Consider the following 18,369-nt stretch of genomic DNA (forward strand, 5'->3'; position numbering starts at 1 on the left):
ATTATATGCACTCCCAATATTTTCACCACAATTGGATGATTTTGTTTGTGCAGAGATTTTATATTAGCCCAGAATTCTCAGGCTTAAGTACTAGAGAATTTATTTGCTGTTGTTGTTGTTGTTTTTCCTTCTTCTTTTTTTTTTTTTTTTGAGATGGAGTTTCGCTCTTGTTGCCCAGGCTGGAGTGTAATGGTAGGATCTCAGCTCACTGCAAACTCCACCTCCCAGGTTCAAGCAGTTCTCCTGTCTCAGCCTCCTGAGTAGCTGGGATTACAGGCACCCATCACCATGCCCAGCTAATTTCTGTATTTTTAGTAGAGACAAGATTTCATCATATTGGTCAGGCTGATCTTGAACACCTGACCTCAGGTGATCCACCCACCTCGGCCCTCCGAAGTGCTGGGATTACAGGCATGAGCCACTGTGCCCAGCCAGTATGAGAGAATTTATATACATATAACTAGAATTATATATAACATGGCCTAACATGCATGAATGTGCCAGTAATTTCCCTTTTTTCCTCAGCATGTTTCCCTATTTTCATGACTCAGTTTTTGAGACATGCCTATATTCTGCTTTTTAGTGACTTAGCTAAGCCTGTCAATGATTTAAATTTCTCAGATACTGTGACAGTTTATGGGGACAGTGATATAGAATATTTATAATTGTTATTTTTCTGTGAGACCTGGGACATTCAGTTACCATTTTATATAGCTACATAGACATGGATATACAGCACAATGTTGGCATTTTAAAATAATGCTTGGTTTTCCACTTTTCTGTGAGATCTGGCCACCATATTCCTCATAAGAATTCATTTGTACTCTGACTTTTAAAATCATTACCTATCGAAATAAATAGGACGTGGTGATTTTCTGAAAACATTATTGATAGAGGAAGAGAGGTGACTCCGATTGAACTGACAGTAGAACAAATAACGCGGTCATGCTGGGTTCAGATTATTGTTGCAGAAAACACAACAATTCTTAAAGTATGTGAAGTTCAACATAAATAGAATCAGCAACCTTGAATTCTCAGCCACAGGACCCTCTCCTGCCTGCTCTCTGCCCCTCTGGTGGGGACTTACGTTCCTTCTGTAGGTTCCCAGAGGCCTTAGTGCCTCCTCTTCTACAGTTTATCCCACCAAGCAGTAATTGTCTGTTTGCCTAGTCATCTCTGAGATTTTCATTGGCAGAGAAATAGACTTCAACTGCTGTCTCCATGGTGATATGTAGTACCAAACACACAGAAGGGTGGCAGTGAGTGAATGAGCAAGTGGGATTAAGGAAGCTACTCAGTATTGCCATGATCATTGTCTTTGCCTAATGTGAGTAGGGTTTATGGTTGCGGCATTTCTTATGTAAGACTTCGATTTCCAGCTGGCAAAATTGAAGAAATAACCACCAAGCTGAGAGCCATGTTCTAGATGGTTCTTCTAAACTATTGTAAATGAATTCTGAATGATAATGGCACTTTCTATTGTACTTTTTTCCTAGGCAGTTTCACTTCTATTTTGGTAGTTGGAAACATAACCTTGCTGAACCTGTTTCCTTATAGCAATAGCTAGCATTTATAAAACATTTAGTATATTCCACCCTGCCCACTGTGCCAAGCCTTTATGTGGGTTATCATAGTTAACTTTCACAACAACCTGACGAAACGGGTGATATGTAGGTGCTGGGAAAATGGAAGCTTAAAGAGGTTGGGTAACTTGCCTGCGTTCACACAGATAGCAAGTAAAGAACTCAGGCTCAAAACCACTCAGGCAAGCTCTAGCACTGGGCTTTTTATCATTTTCCAGTGCTGTCCTGTTCTGTTTTTTTCAAAGCATTTATCTCCGTGTGAAACTTTTATTTATTTGTTTCTGTACTAGAATGCTTACTCCTTGATTTCAGAGACATTGCATCCCCAGGTGTAAGACAGCACCTGGCACCAAGTAGATGCTCAATCAGTATTAAATAATGATGAGGTACTGCCTTCTGGATGGAGTAAGAAATAAAGGATAAGGTTACCAGATAATTTGTAAGTGCTTAACAATTGTTACATTTTATGAATATACATTTTAGGAAATGATTTGTTCAAATAGAAAACTCCCCAAACTGCTTTAAAAGGTGGCTTACAAAAAATTCTTAATATCCTTTCATGAAATATCCATCCACACATGTAGGAATTTTGACTATACACTAACACAAGTTCTACACTGAGTTTGAGGTTGATGCAGTTTCACAACCTTCTTGGGGTGCGGGGGGGGGATTATTTTATGTTGCTGATATCTAGTATGTTATCCCTTTAAGGTACCTAAAACAAAACAAAGCAAACATCAATCTCTGCTTGATTTAGAGGGGTAGGTGCCAACCTAGTTTTGCTATGAGCAGCTCCACGTTCTAAGAAGATCTTGGCTCTTTCCCAGTTCTCATTTCTCTCACTAGCCAATTATGTCTGGTAATTGCAAATGAAAGAAGAATTTAGACAAAAAGATATTATACAGAACCACAGAGAACCTGAGGCCGAGAGGAGCTGCCTGGGCCATTGCATCTCTGGAAGCTGAAGCTGTTTTTGGTGAACTTTCCTATCATCCCTCCTTTTCTCCCTTTTCTATTTTTTGAGTCCTCACCTTTTATCCTATTACTATCTCCTTCCTGAATATAGCCTGCTCACTTAGTAGTTAAGTGAAAAAAAATTCTAGCCACTGCAAAAGCAGTATGTCTTTCGGCCAGTGACACAGTCCCATTGACTTCCGTTCACATCTCCCAAACCCCCATTTTGAAACATCCCATCTCCCTCTGTAACTCCGTAACTTCTGTAAGACCCACCCAGCACTACAACCTAGGTTTTGAATATTCTATGCCCTTCTGTGCCATCAATATTAACATTCTGTGTTTCTAGAACTACTTTCTTTACACAGGATTTACTAAATAATTCATTTCATTGGGAAGCTCTTAAGTATAATCTTCTTTGTTTTTCTGGAAAAGTACATCACTTAAACATTTCAAGGGCACATACTTGAAATGAATGCACAGGCTGTGACATTTTTCCCTGCCATGTCCTTTAGTTGAGCCCTGCATGTCTCCCCCTTTGGGAGTTTGGGACCTTGTTCTTTCATGTTGGAGCAGAGTTCATATCATTACTTATATATTTATTTATTTATTTACGTATTTGAAATAGTGTCTTGTTTTGTTGCCCAGGCTGCAGTGCGGTGCATGATCACAGCTGACTGCAGCATTGACCTTCTGGGCTCAAGCTATCCTCTCGAGTGGCTGGAACCACAGGCACACACCACCACACCTGGCTAATTTTTTGTAGGGACAGGGTTTTGCTATGTTGCCCAGGCTGGTCTCAAACTCCTGGGCTCAAACAATCCACTCACCTCACCCTCACAAAGTGCTGGGATTACTGGCATGAGCCATAATATCCTTATTTCACTTAATGTAGTTCACTCTATAATTCTGTAGTTGTTTTTGAAATGTTAATTGCCATTTGTTATCTTTACATTCAGATTATATTCAATGCCCATATTGTATGAGGAGGTTTAATGAAACCGCAGCCGAGCGACATATTAATTTCTGCAAGGATCAGTCTTCTCGCCGAGTCTTTAATCCAGCTCAGACAGCAGCCAAATTGACATCCAGAGCTCAGGTAACTATCTCTCCCCAGGTGTTGGCTCTTGTGCCCTTGCATGCCTGGGGTGAGCAGGTAGAATTCCCTAGAGAACCTCAATTACCCATCCTAAGAAGTGTAAGGGTGAAGAGAACTGATCACCATTGCTCATCCCTATGGGAGCTGACTTCTTTTGAAGGAGAATGCTTTCCAGCTAATGGCACCTTTGGGTGTCGTAGAAAAAAACATTTCTAAAGTATTTGTAGCTTCTTTGGGTGAAGACTTGAATATATAGTGTTTCTATAGTATTATGGCAAAACTCTTTATCAAACAGTAGGTATCAACCTTAACCATCCAGAAAAGAATTACGAATCTAAAGTGAAACTGCCTGAGTGGGACAGGCTGTCCCAAGGCAACTTCCCCACAGGTCATGTGTTTTGCTCTGTAGAGGAGGGATCTTCACCTTTTATTTAAAGTCACAGAATCAGCAAGTTAAAGGGATATGTGAAAGAATGGAAGCAGCTGTTATAATTAGGTGCAAATCAGTAAAATAACAACCTGAAGTGGAAGACAGTAGATTTATAAACCACAGAACTGGAGCCAGCAAACAGCACCATACACATCAAAGGTCTCAGGTACATACCTACAATATAGCATAAAAACTATTCGTTTCATAGACATGCTTAGATGCCATGAAAAGTTGGTTTGAATACTTTAAGTGTATACAGACTGTTTATTTTTGAGACAGGGTCTCACTCTGTTGCCCAGGCTGGAGTGCAATGGTATAATCATGGCTTATTGCAGCTTTGACCTCCCAGGTGCAGGTGCTCCTTCTACCTCAGCCTCCTGAGTAGCTGAAACTACAGGTGCATGGCACCACGTCTGGCTAATTTTTTGTATTTTTAGTAGAGATGGGGTCTCACTGTGTTGCTCAGGCTGGTCTCGAACTCCTGGGCCCAAGCGATCTGCCCTCTTCGGCCTCCCAAAGTGCTAGGACTACAGCTGTGAGCCATCGTGCCTGGCCCCTGCAGCCTGTTTAGAAAGCTTCTGGTTAAATCCGGTATCTAATGGGGTGGGACCCTTTCCAACAAAAGCGGATCCCACAGACTGTGGATCATGAGCTCTATTCCCATAAGCATTAGAGAGTTATTGACTATCACACGTGTACCAGAAACTGTGCTAGCTACTGGTTGATCAAGAATTTGTCATTGAAAGATGGAGGAGGACTTGGAGCTGGTACAGTTGGCATATATAGGAGAGCTATGGAAGAAGAAGGCACTGCAATTCCTGGAAGTCTTCAAAGGCAAGCAAACGTTTTGCCCTTAAATATCAAAATGGGTTCACCAGCCTAGAGTTGGGGTTGGGAAGCACTTTATGCACAAAACATCCAGCTTGTGGCCTGAGGCACCCATCTGGGGGGCTAAAGCATACAGTACCTATGAAAGAGGTACAGGATGCCAGATGTGGTGGCTCATGCCTGTAATCCCAGCACTTTGGGAGGCCGAGGTGGGCAGATCACCTGAGGTAGGGAGTTCGAGGCCAGCCTGACCAACATGGAGAAACCCCGTCTCTACTAAAAATATAAAATTAGCCGTGCGTGGTGGCACATGCCTGTAATCCCAGCTACTTGTGAGGCTGAGGCAGGAGAATCAGTTGAACCTGGGAGACGGAGGTTGTGGTGAGCCGAGATCATGCCATTACACTCCAGCCTGGGCAACAAGAGTGAAACTCTGTCTCAAAAAAATAGAGAGAAAGAAAGAAAAGAAAGAAAAGAAAGAAAAGGAAGGAAGGGAGGGAGGGAGGAAGGAAGGAAGGAAGGAAGGAAGGAAGGAAGGAAGGAAGGAAGGAAGGAAGGAAGGAAGGAAGGAAGGAGGGAAGGAAGGACAGGGACAGGCAAGATAGGCAGCCAGATCTAGAAAGGCTTTAACTCAAGTCAGTTGAGAGAGGAAGAAAAGAGGAATTGATTGAAGAGACACCCTAAAATCAAGGACAGCCAGACCTGAGGGCCTGGAAGCAGGAACTGGAAAGTCCTCAGGAAGTCAGGCAGTCCTCCTTTGTACTTTGCCATCCCGTCTCTTCCTCCTGCTATTCACTGCCTTCTGTTCTCTCTGACGATGGAGTTTCTTGGCCTTTCTGTCCAACTGGCCTCATGTGTCATCCTGCAGGCAGTGTGGGTTGGGTGAACAGTGGAGGCTGGAGTGACATGGAACTGGCTTTTAAGGAAGGTCACTTTTGCAACTACTGTTCCGCATGGATTAATGGGAGACCAAGTAGGACCCACCACAACAGGGAAAAAATGAGGGCCTAGATTAGGAAGATTAATAGGGTGTGTGGGAGGGAGAATCTAAGAAATAATTGGTGAGACTGAGAAAATGATTAGACATAGGATAAAAGAGGGGATCAGAGTTGACAATAAGGTTTTCAGCTCCAGAGCCTGGAGAGATAGGAAGACAATCTCTGTAGATAATAGAACACAGGAGGGAGGACATATTTGTGTTGAGGGGCAGTGGTTATGATAAATACAGTTTTATAGATTCAGTTTTGTTTTTTACTTTTGTTTTTGAGACAGAGTCTCACTCTGTCACCCAGGCTGGAGTGCAGTGGCGCAATCTCGGCTCACTGCCAACTCCGCCTCCCGGGTTCAAGCGATTCTCCTGCCTCAGCCTCCCAAGTAGCTGGGATTACAGTCACCCACCACCACTCCCAGCTAATTTTTGTGTTTTTAGAAGAGACGGAGTTTCACCATGTTGGCCAGGCTGGTCATGAACTCCTGACCTCAAGTGATCTGCTTGCCTCAGCCTCCCAAAGTGCTGGGATGACAGGCATGAGCCACCACACCTGGCTTAGATTCAGTCTTGACATCTGAGATAGCATGGGAAGAAGTGCAATGTAGAAAAAGCCAGGATTCTACATTCAGTAGTCAGGGTTTGAATTTCTTTTTTTTTTTTTCTTGAGATGGAGTCTCACTCTGTTGCCCAGGTTGGAATGCAGCAGTGCGATCTCAGCTCACTGGAAACTCTGCCTCCCGGGTTCAAGCAATTCTTGTGCCCCAGCCTTCCAAGTAGCGGGATTATGGGCGCCCACCACCATGCCTGGCTAATTTTTGTAATTTTAGTAGAGACGAGATTTCACCATGTTGGCCAGGCTGGTCTTGAACTCCTGACCTCAGGTGATTCGCCTGCCTTTGTCTCCCAAAGTGCTGGGATTACAGGCATGAGCCCCCGTGCCCGGCCAGGGTTTGAATTTTAATTCTATAATTTAGGTAAACTTGGCTGATTTACTTAAATTCTTTGAGATTCACTTTAATCTGTCAAATGGGGTTAATCATGTGTGCCTTGCTGAGTTGTTGGGGGACTTAAAGATAAGTGAAGGACCCAGTTCAGTGTCTTGCACATAGGGGCTCCTCCTTTCCTCTCTCTACATTACCCCACCCTCCCCTTCTCCAGTAGCCTTTTCTAGTTGATACGATTGGCACCACACCTTTGGAGGAATATGACTACTTTGGGCTTGATTACAGCCTAATTATGGAAAAGTTTCTTTGTATAAGTCTACCTACATTCTGTAAAGCAGTAAAGGGTGAGTTACATTTCTGCAAATGGTTCCTCTTACCGGTCTCCATAGTTAGTCAGCTTTAGTGGGGCCAAGGAGAGTACAGGAAAGCAGCAAACGGAAGTGTTTTTATTCCTGAAGAAGGCCAGCTGGCTGTCAGTGTAACCAGTGACTTGGCCCCATTCCTCTCCTTGTTTTCCAGAGCTGAGTGGTGATTGGGAACACAGAAGAAAAATTGCTTGCTTTGTGAATTCCTTCACTCACTGTAGAGTATATCTGAACAGCCGTATTTGTTTCCTTTGTGCCAGCTTCACCACTTTGGAGCCTTGTCTAATAGTGAGGCTTACTCAAAAATGGAACAGGAAAGGAGGGGTTGTTTCAGTTTTGAAGGGCTGTTAACAACACAGCCGAAATATGTTTCTATTTTAAACATAATCAGCTTTTAAAATGTGTCATACCCTTAACCAAAAGAGACCAATATGGGCCTCTAAAAATAGCTTTATTTGTGTGAATGGGGATGAGCTGTGTGTTATAGTCTCTCAGCCATTCTTACCCAAGTGAGAATTCTCACTTAGGGTAACAGGTTATCTTTATACTGCAGTTTCCATGGAACTGGAGGTGGGATCAGTGACAAGGTGAAATGAGCATGTGAGAAACCTTTTGGTCCTTATTTCGTTTTAATATAACTATTCTGCGGCTGCTGCTCTGCAGGGAGGGGGATGGTATAGGGATGTTGTAATTTCATGCTTAAAACATTTGTTGCCTGCCAATCTGTTTTTCTTCTCTGTTCATGTTAAAACAAAACAAAACAAAACAAAACTGTCTTCAACTGTAATGAAAAAAATAAAATGTTCTTTAACCTTTATTGACATTAAGTGATTTCTTATGTCTCCATACAACTAATTTTATAGGATGAATATACCACTAACAACCCCAAGGGCTTCATTATGGAAGGGAAGCTTCAAAACCCAGATATGGCTTTGAGCACCAGCTGGGAGGACAAGAACTAGGCTAACTGAAGTGCAGGGTGTGTGTCTGTCCCCTTCTCCTGGATTCAGGGAGTCCCTGCAGATGATGCCAGTCTGCTGCTGGTGAAGTGGGAACAACTGTACCTCCTATGTGGTACCTGAGATTACAGAAGGTGTTCTCTTTGTCTCTCTTTCTTTCTCTCTCTGTAGGGTAGGGCTCAGATGGGTCCAAAAAAAGAACCAACTGTTACCAGTGCCGTGGGAGCTTTGCTGCAGAACAGGGCCCAGGTGGCCACAAGTGAAGTCCCAACCAAGTCCGGTGAGTCAGAGAGTGCATTTCAGCTCTCAAATGATGGGGGTCAGAGGAGATCACTATTGGGTCTGGGATTCACCGGTAGTCTGCAAAGGCTCTAAGACATTCACTGTTGCTTCTGGATGCAAAGATATTTGGAGTAGAGGTTAAAGCTTATTTGCCAAAAGGGAGTATTTCTTAATTTATCAGGATTACACAACTTTCACAATGTACAAGTCAAATTCTATTATTGCAATGGGAGTCTAGAACCATTGTTCTCTGGTCTAGTAAAATTGAAGAGATTGAAAACAGGAGAAGACCATGTGTCTTATGTTTGTGTTGAAAAGAAAGGGAAAGTTTCTTCTCTAGAAATAAATACAGATCCTCCTCAATGTATGATGGGGCTATGTCCTGATAAGCCCATTGTAAATAGAAATATGATTTTAAAAAATGCATTTAACACCCCAATTAACTCATGTAAAGTTGAAAAATCTTATGTCAAACTATCATAAGTCAAGAATTTCTGTACAGTCATCCCTCGGTATCCACAGGGAATTGGTCCCAGGGCCCTAGTGGATACCAAAACCTGCGATGTTCAAGTTCCTGATATAAAATGGTGTAGAATTTGTATATAACCTAGGCACATCCTCCTGTATACACTAAATCATCTCCAGATTACTTATAATACCTAAGGCAATATAAATACTATGTAAGTAGTTGTTATGCTATATTAAAATTGTTGTATTATTTTTTATTATTATTGGTACAGTTGTGTTTTATTTATTTATTTATTTTTAAATGTTCTCCATCTGTAGTTGTTAAATCTGCAGATGTGGAACCCATGGGAACAGAGGCTGACTGTAATTTCTTCAAAGTAGCAGCAAGGCAGAACCATAGGAGCCATCCTAATGGGGATGAGGTGGTATCTCATTTTAGTTTTAATTTGCATATCTCTAATGATTTGTGAGGTTAAGCCTCTTTTCAAGTGCTTATTGATCATTTGTATATATTCGTTGAAAAAATGTCTGTTCAAGTCCTTTGCCCATTTTTGAATTGTTTTTGTTGTTTTGGTTTTTGCTAACTTAATCACCAGTGTAATTAGTTGTTTTTGTTGTTGACTTTTAGGAATTCTTTATGTATTCTGGATATTAATCCCTTATCAGCCATATGGTTTATAAATATTCTTTTATTTCCTATTCCATGGGTTGCCGTTTTTACTCTGTTGATATTCTTGTGTATGTGTGTGTGTGTTTGTTTGTTTGATTTTGAGACAGGGTCACTGTTGCCCAGGCTGGAGTACAGTGGCACAATCATAGCTCACTGCAACTTCAACCTCCCAGGCTCAAGTGACCCTCCCACCTCAGCCTCCCAAGTACCCAGGACTATAGGCATGTGCCACCATGCCCAGATAATTTTTAAATTTTTCATAGAGATGAGTTCTCACTATGTTGATATTCTCCTGATTCATAAATTTTTAAAATTTTCGTGAAGTCCAATTTGTCTATTTTTCTTTGGTTGCCTCTGGTGACCAAGAAATCCAAGAAATTGGATTAATCTTTGCCTAATCCAGGGTCAGAGAGGTTTACTCCTATGTTTTTGTCTAAGCTAAGGCTAGCTTTAGATCTTATATTTTAGGTCTTTGATCCATTTTGAGTTAATTTTTAATATATGGTGTTAGGTAATGGTCCAGCTTCATTCTTTCGAATGTGGATGTCCAATTTCCCCATTCAACCAATGGTCTTGCACCCTTGTCAAAAATCATTTGACCATGTAAACAAGGGTTTATTTCTGGACTCTGTTCTTGGTTTATATGTCTGTCTTTATGCCAGTATTACATTTCCTTGATTACTATAGCTTTTAGTAAGTAGTGACATAAGGAACTATGAGTCCTCCAAGATACAGCCAAGATTGCTTTGGCTATTTGGGATCCCTTGAGATTCCATGTGAATTTTAGGTTGGGCTTTTTTATTTCTGCAAGAAACATCATTGAGATTTTAACAGTGATTGCACTGAATCTGTAGATTGCTTTGTTTAGTATGGACAGCTTAACAATAGTAAGTCTTCAAATCCATGAACATCTAATATATTTCTGTTTATTTATGTCCTGTTTGTTGGTGTTTTTTTTTTTTTTATCATGAAAGGGTGTTGAATTTTCTCAAATGCTTTTTTATGCATCAATTGAGTTGGTGATGTATTTTTTGTCCTTTATTCTGTAAATGTAGTGTACATTGATCAATTTTCATGTGTTGAACCATCCCTGTATCCCAGGAACAAATCTCACATGGTCATGGTGTATAATCCTTTTAAGATGCTACTGAACTTGATTTGTTAGTATTTTATTGAGGATTTTTGCATTAATGTTCGTAAGGGATGTAGTTTTCTTATAGTGTCTTTGAAGTCAGGGCACCCTTGGCCTTATGGAATGAATTAGGAATGTTCCTACTTCTTAATATGTTTGGGAAAAGTTTGAGAAGGTTTGGTATTAGTTCTTCTTTAAATGTTTGGTAGAATTTACCAGTGAAGCTCTCAGGTCTGGAGCATTTTAATGTCATAAGATTTTTTATTATTAATTCTATCTCCTTACTAGTTATAAGTCTTTGAAATATTCTATTCGTTCATGATTTACTGTAGGTAGGTGTTTTGTTTTTTAGGAATTCATCCATTTCATCTAGGTTATCCGATTTTTTGGTATATATTTTTTCATAATACTTTCATGAAATCCTTTTTTATTTCTATAGCATTGGTAGTTATATCTCCACTTTCATTTCTGATTTTAGTAATTTGTGTGTTTTCTCTTTTTAAATATTAACTTTTTTTTTTTTTTTTTTTTTTGAGAGAGAGCCTCACTTTGTTGCCAAGGCTGAATTGCAGTGGCGAAATCTTAGCTTACTGCAACCTCCATCTCCTGGGTTCAGGCGATTCTCCTGTCTCAGCTTCTCCAGTAGCTGGGACCACAGACACACACCACCACACCTGGCTAATTTTTGTATTTTTAATAGAGACAGAGTTTTGCCGTGTTAGCTAGGCTGGTCTTGAAATTCTGGCCTCAAGTGATCTGCCTGTCTTGGCCTTGCAAAGTGCTGGGATTACAGGCGTTAGCCACTGTGCCTGGCCCCTCTCTTTTTTTTTAAATTAGTCTATCAAGCTAATGGTTTTCTTTTTAAGTTCAGGGGTACATGTGCAGGATATGCAGGTTTATTACATAGGTAAACATGGGCTATGGTGATTTGCTGCACAGATCATCCCGTCACCTAGGTATTAAGCCGAGCATCCATGAGCTATTCTTCTTCATGATCTCCCTCCTTCCCCCATTCTCCAACAGGCCTCAGTGTGTGTTGTTCCCCAGCGTGTGTCCATGTTTTCTCATTATCCAGCTCCCACTTATAAGTGAGAACATGTGGGATTTGGTTTTCTGTTCCTGCATTAATTTGTGGAAGATAATGGCCTCCAGCTCCATTCATGTCCCAGCAAAGGACACCATCTCATTCCTTTTTATGGCTGCATAGTATTCCATGGTGCATATGTACCACATTTTCTTTATCCAGTCTACCATTGATAGACATTTAGGTTGATTCCATGTCTTTGCTATTGTGAATAGTGCTACAATGAAAATACATGTGCATGTATCTTTATAATAGAATGATTTATATTCCTTTGGGTATATATTCAGTAATGGGATTGCTGGGTCAAATGGTATTTCTGCCTCTAGATCTTTGAGGAATCACCACACTGTCTTCCACAATGGTCAAACTAATTTACAGTTCCACCAACAGTGTAAAACTGTTCCTTTTTCTCCACAACCTTGCCAGCATCTGTTATTTTTTAACTTTTTAATAATAGCTATTCTGATTGGTGTAAGATGGTATCTTATTGTGGTTTTGATTTACATTTCTCTTATGTTAAGAGTAGTTGAGCTTTTTTCATATGTTTGTTGGCTACATGTATGTCTTCTTTTGAGAAGCGCCTGTTTATGTCCTTGGCCTACATTTTAATGAAGTTGTTTTTATCTTTTAAATTTGTGTAAGTTCCTTGTAGATGCTACATATTAGATCTTTGTCAGATGGATAGATTGCAAACATTTTCTCCCATTCTGTAAATTGTTCACTCTGATGATAGTTTCTTTCACAGTGCAGAAGCTCTTTAGTTTAACTAGACCCCATTTGTCAATTTTTGCATTTGTCGCAATTGCTTTTGGTGTCTTCATCATGAAATCTTTGCCCATGCCTATGTTCTGAATGGTATTGCCTAAATTTTCTTCTATGGTTTTTATAGTTTTGGGGCTTTACATTTAAGTCCTTAATACATCTTGAGTTGATTTTTGCAGATGGTATAGGGAAGGAGTCTAGTTTCAATTTGCTGCATATGGCTGGCCTGTTATAGCAGTACCATTTATTAAATAAATAATTCTTTCCCCATTGCTTGTTTTTGTCACGTTTTTTGAAGATCAGATGGTTTTAGGTGTACAAACTTGTTTCTGGCTTCTCTATTCTGTTCCATTGGTCTCTGAGTCTTTTTGTACTTGTGTAATACTGTTTTGGTTACTGTAGTCTTATAGTGTAGTTTGAAGTTGGGTAGCGTGATGGCTCCAGTTTTGTTCCTTTTGCTTAGGATTGTCTTGACTATCTGGGCTCTGTTTTGATTTCATATAAATTTTAAAATAGTTTTTTTCTAATTCTGTGAAGAATGTCAGTGGTAGTTTAATGGAAATTGCATTGCATCTATAAATTGCTTTAGGTAGTATGTCAATTTTCATGATATTGATTCTTCCTATTCATGAGCATGGTATATTTTTCCATTTGTTTGTGTCATCTCTGATTTCTTTGAGCAGTAGTTTATAGTTCTCTTTGAAGAGATTCTTCACTTCCCTTGTTAGCTGTATTCCTGGGCATTTTATTCTTTCTGTGCCAATTGTGAATGGAGGTTCACTCATGATTTGGCTCTCAGCTTGCCTATTGTTTGTATATGGGAATGCTAGCAATTTTTGCACATTGATTTTGTATTTTGAGACTTTGCTGAAGTTGCTTACCAACTTAAGAAGTTTTTGACCTGAGACAATGGGGTTTTCTAGATATAGGATCATGTCATCTGCAAATAAAGATAGTTTGACTTCCTCTCTTCTTATTGGAATCCTCTTTCTTTCTTTTGCCTGATTGCCCTGGACAGAACTTCCAATACTATATTGAACAGGAGTGGTGAGAGAGGGCCTCTTTGTCTTGTGCCAGTTTTCAAGGAGAATGCTTCCAGCTTTTGCCAAATCAGTGTGATATATGCTGTGGGTTTGTCATATATGGCACTTATTATTTTGAAATGTGTTCCTTTAATACATAGTTTATTGAGAGTTTTTTATATAAAGGGATGTTGAGTTTTATTGAAGGTCCTTTCTGCATCTATTGAGATAATCATATCTTTAGATCTGTTTGTGTAATGTATCACATTTATTGATTTGTGTACATTGAACCAACCTTGCATCCCAGGGATGAAGCCTACTTAATTGTAGTGGATAAGTTTTTTGATGTGCTGCTGGATTTGGTTTGCCAGTATTTTGTTGAGGATTTTTGCATTGATGTTCATCAATGGTATTGACCTGAAGTTTTTGTTGTTGGTGGTGTATCTCTGACAGGTTTTGGTGGTGGGCTCCTGTAATCCCAGCTACTCAGGAGGCTGAGGCATGAGAGTCACATGAACCTGGGAGGCAGAGGTTGCAGTGAGCTGAGATTGACCCACTGCACTCCAGCCTGGGTGACAGAGTGAGACTCCATCTCAAAAAAGAAAAAAAAATGCGTTAGGGAAGATTCCCTCCTTTTCAATTTTTTGAAATAGTTTCAGTAGAAATAGTACCAGCTCTTCTTTGTACCTTTAGTGGAATTCATCTGTAAATCTATCTGGTCCTGGGCTTTTTTTTTTTTTTTTGACTGGTAGGCTATTTATTTCTGCCTCAATTTCAGAACTTGTTATTGTTCTGTTCAGGCATTCTGTTTCTTCCCTGTTCAGTCTTGGGAGGATGTATGTGTCCAGGAATTTTCTTCTAGAATTTCTAGTTTATGTGCATAGGGTTGTTTATAGTATTCTCAGATGGTTGTTTGTATCTCTGTGGGATCAGTGGTGATATCCCCCTTATCATTTCCGATTGTGTTTATTTAAATCTTCTCTCCCTCTTTATCAGTCTAGTTAGCAGTCTATCTATCTTATTAATCTTAAAAAAACAGTTATTGGATTCTTTGATTTTTTGAAGGTTTTTTTTTTGTGTTTTTACTTTCTTCAGTTTAGCTCTGATCTTGATTATTTCTTGTCTTCTACTAGCTTTGGGTTTGTTTGCTCTTGGTTTCCTAGCTCTTTTAGTAGTTGTCAATTTGAAGGCCGGGCGCGGTGGCTCAAGCCTGTAATCCCAGCACTTTGGGAGGCCGAGATGGGCGGATCACGAGGTCAGGAGATCGAGACCATCCTGGCTAACATGGTGAAACCCCGTCTCTACTGAAAAATACAAAAAAAAACCTAGCCGGGCGAGGTGGCAGGCGCCTGTAGTCCCAGCTACTCGGGAGGCTGAGGCAGGAGAATGGTGTGAACCCGGGAGGCGGAGCTTGCAGTGAGCCGAGATCCGGTCACTGCACTCCAGCCTGGGCCACAGTGCAAGACTCCGTTTCAAAAAAAAAAAAAAAAAGTTGTCAATTTGAGATCTTTCTAGCTTTTTGGTGTGGGCATTTAGTGCTATAAATTTCCCTCTTAACACTGCTTTAGCTGCAACCCAGAGATTCTGGTACATTGTGTCTTTGTTCTCATTAGTTTCAAAGAACTTGATTTCTGCCTTAATTTCATTATTTGCTCGCAAGTCATTCAGGAGCAGGTTCCATGTAGTGTTCAGTTTCCATGTAGTGGTGTGGTTTTGAATGAATTTCTTAATCTTGAGTTGTTCAGTTTCCATGTGATGTGGTGTGGTTTTGAGTGAATTTCTTAACCTTGAGTTCTAATTTGATTGTGCTGTGGTCTGAGAGACTGGTTGTTAGGATTTCAGCTCTTTTGCTTTTGCTGAGGAGTGTTTTACTTCTGATTATGTGATCAATTTTAGAGTTAAGTGCCATGTGGCAATGAGAATAATGTATATTCTGTTGTTTTGGGGTGAAGAGTTCTTTAGATATATTTTCTTTCATTTCAATCTTGGAGAATCTGATTATTATAGGTCTTGGGGATGATCTCTCTTCTCACAGAGTATTTTACTGGGGTTCACTGTATTTCCTGAATTTGAATATTGGCCTGTCTTGCTAGGTTGGGGAAGTTCTGGATTATATCCTAAAGTGTGTTTTCCAACTTGGTTCCATTCTCTTTGTCTCTTTCAGGTACACCAATCAGTTGTAGATTTGGTCTCTTTACATAATCCCATATTTCTCAGAGGTTTTGTTCATTTATTTCATTCTTTTTTCTCTATTCTTGTCAGCCTGTCTTATTTCAGAAAGATAGTCTTCAAGCTCTGAGATTCTTTCTTACTCTGAGATTTTTTCTTCCACTTGGTCTATTCTGCTATTAATATTTGTGATTGCATTGTGAAGTCCTGTAGTGTGCTTTTCAGCTCTAACAGATTAGTTATGTTTCCCTTTAAACTGGTTATTTTGGCTCTCAGCTCCTGTATTATTTTATCGTGATTCTTAGCTTCTTTGCATTGGTTTACAACACGCTTTTTTATCTCAGTGAAGTTTATTACCCACCTTCTGAAACCTACTTCTGTCATTTCAACCATCTCAGCCCAGCCCAGTTCTGAGCCCTTGCTGGAGAGGTGTTGTAGTCATTTTAAGGAAAAGGGGCACTCTGGCTTTTTGAGTTTTCAGTGTTTTTGCATTGATTCTCTCTCATCTTAGTGGGTTTATCTACCTTTGATTTTTTATGCTGCTGATCTTTGGATGGGTTTCGTTGTTGTTTTCTATTTGTTTTTCTTTTAACAGTCTGGCAACTCTTCCATAGGGCTGCTATGGTTTGCTGGGGATCCACTCTAAACCTTAGTTTTCTTTCTTTTTTTTTTTTTTGGTACCTTGAGGTATCACCTGTGAAGCCTGTGAAATAGCAAAGATGGCAGCCAACTTTTTCCTCTGGAAGCTCTGTCCCAGGGGTCTTGACCTATTGCTGGCCCAAATTTGCCTGTAGGAGGTGGCTGAAGACTCCTGTTGGGAGGTCCTACCCAGTCAGGACCAGGAACCCTCTTAAAGAAGCAGTCTGCTTTTGATAGAGCAGCTATGCTGTATTGGAGATCCCTTCAGTCCCTGATCTGTTTGGGCTCTCCAAGGCCCACAGGCTGGACAAGCTGAGAAGCCAAATGGCCAAGTTGGCAGCCTGCCCCACCTTTCAGACACTTTGTCCCAGGGATAACACAGGCCAGGGTGACCGGAGGCCACTGTGGGTGGGACCTGACTGGGAGTACCTGCCCCACAAGGAGGAGTGGATCAGGGTCTTGCTTAAAGAAGCAGTCTGGCCATACCTCAACAAAACAGCTGTGCTGTGGTGATGAACTGCCTCTGCCCTTGTCAACTTGGCCTCTACAAAACCCAAAGGCCAGAAGGGCTAAGTCATCCAACCAACCCAGGTGACAGCGCTCCCCTCCTCTGGGCACTTCATCCCAGGGAGAGATCAGAGCTCTGTCTCTAATATGTGCAGGCAGGCATGGCTGGAGGGTCCAGCTGGAAGGTTCTACCCAGTGACGAAGAAGCAGTCTGGCCATGATCTGGCAAAGCTGCTGTGTTGCACTTCTAGGGAAACCCTTCCTCGTCTGGACCGTTTTGACTTTCCAAAGCCCACAGGCTGAAATGGCTGAATTGACCGAACAGCAGAGGTATTGCCCTCCACTCTCCTCTTGAGGCTCCATCCTGTCTCAGGCAGGCTCCACCCTGTTGCTGATGGCTTGCTGGAATTCCAAGACAGTGGGTCTTATCTTGTGAGGTGCGGTGGAAGTGGGGTCTACAGAATGATGCTGATTGGCTCCCTGGATTCTGCCCCCTTCCTAGGGGTATATGTGAACCACCCACCTTGCCTGAGTTGCAGAAAGACTGGTGTGTTTAAAGTTCTTGGGTTTCTGTGTGTGCCTCAGCAGTTGCTCTGCCAAGTCTCTACCCAGTTCTAAGTGACAGATCCAAAGCTCTGGTGCGTGGGCTCACAAGGGGATCTCCTGATCCACAGGTTGCAAAGATCCATGGGAGAAGCATGGTTTCTTGGGTCACATAGTCACTAATTGCTTCCCTTGGCTGGGGGTGGGGGTTTCCTTGGCTCCATGTCACTCCTGGTGGGCCATCGCACCACCCTACTTTTCTTCATTCTCCGTGTATTGAGTTGATTCCCTAATCAGTACCAATGTGAGAACCTGGATGTTTCAGTTGAAGGTGCTGTATTCACTTGCCTGTTTTGTTCCTCTCTGTGAATGCTGTGGACCACAGCTGCTTCTAATTGGTCATCTTGGCCCCTGCCCCTATGGTTTTTCAATTTATTGGTTCTTTTCAAAGAACCAACTTTTGGTTTTATTGATTTTTCTCTCTTATTTTTCTATTCTTGATTTCATTTCTCTCTGTCTAAACTTTATTATTTACTTTCTTCCACTAGCTTTTGATTTCATTTGTTCTTCTCTCATTCCATAATTTGCAAAGTTGGATTGTTGACTTGAGATCTTTTTTGTTTTTTTAATGTAAGCATTTATAGGTGTAAATTCCCCCTTAGCACTGCTAAGTCCCATAAGTTTCAGTGTGTTTTTTCTTGAGCTTCGTTCATCTCCAAATATTTTCTAATTTCTCTTGTGATTTCTTCTTTGATACATTGGTTGCTTAAGAATATGTTGTTTAATTTCCACAAATTTATGAATTTTATAGTTTTATTTCTGCTTTATCTCACTGTGGTTGGAGAAGACACTTCATATGATATATGTCTTTTTACATTTACTGATACTTAATTTGTGGCTTAACGTGGTTCATTCTGAAAAATGTTGCATGTGCCCTT

At 40.8% G+C, this 18,369-nt stretch overlaps 1 protein-coding gene across 2 annotated transcripts in view; it reads left to right on the top strand.

Moving 5' to 3' along the window:
* The window catches only part of LOC105465761 (zinc finger C2HC-type containing 1B), a 66,012-nt gene that overhangs the window by 30,846 nt on the left and 16,797 nt on the right, over positions 1-18,369 (top strand). Inside the window, exons 5-7 of one of the 2 annotated variants that reach the window (XM_011714348.3) lie at positions 3,497-3,636; positions 4,813-4,900; positions 8,325-8,433. In XM_011714348.3, the coding sequence (XP_011712650.1) occupies positions 3,497-3,636; positions 4,813-4,900; positions 8,325-8,329 (233 nt within the window). In that variant the 3' untranslated portion in view covers positions 8,330-8,433. Of the gene's footprint in view, positions 1-3,496; positions 3,637-4,812; positions 4,901-8,324; positions 8,434-18,369 lie in introns of those variants that run through there. The other variant, XM_011714347.3, reaches the window with a different exon arrangement.

Source organism: Macaca nemestrina, chromosome 5 (genome assembly GCF_043159975.1).
Source record: "Macaca nemestrina isolate mMacNem1 chromosome 5, mMacNem.hap1, whole genome shotgun sequence".
In the NCBI taxonomy this organism is placed as follows: domain Eukaryota; kingdom Metazoa; phylum Chordata; class Mammalia; order Primates; family Cercopithecidae; genus Macaca; species Macaca nemestrina.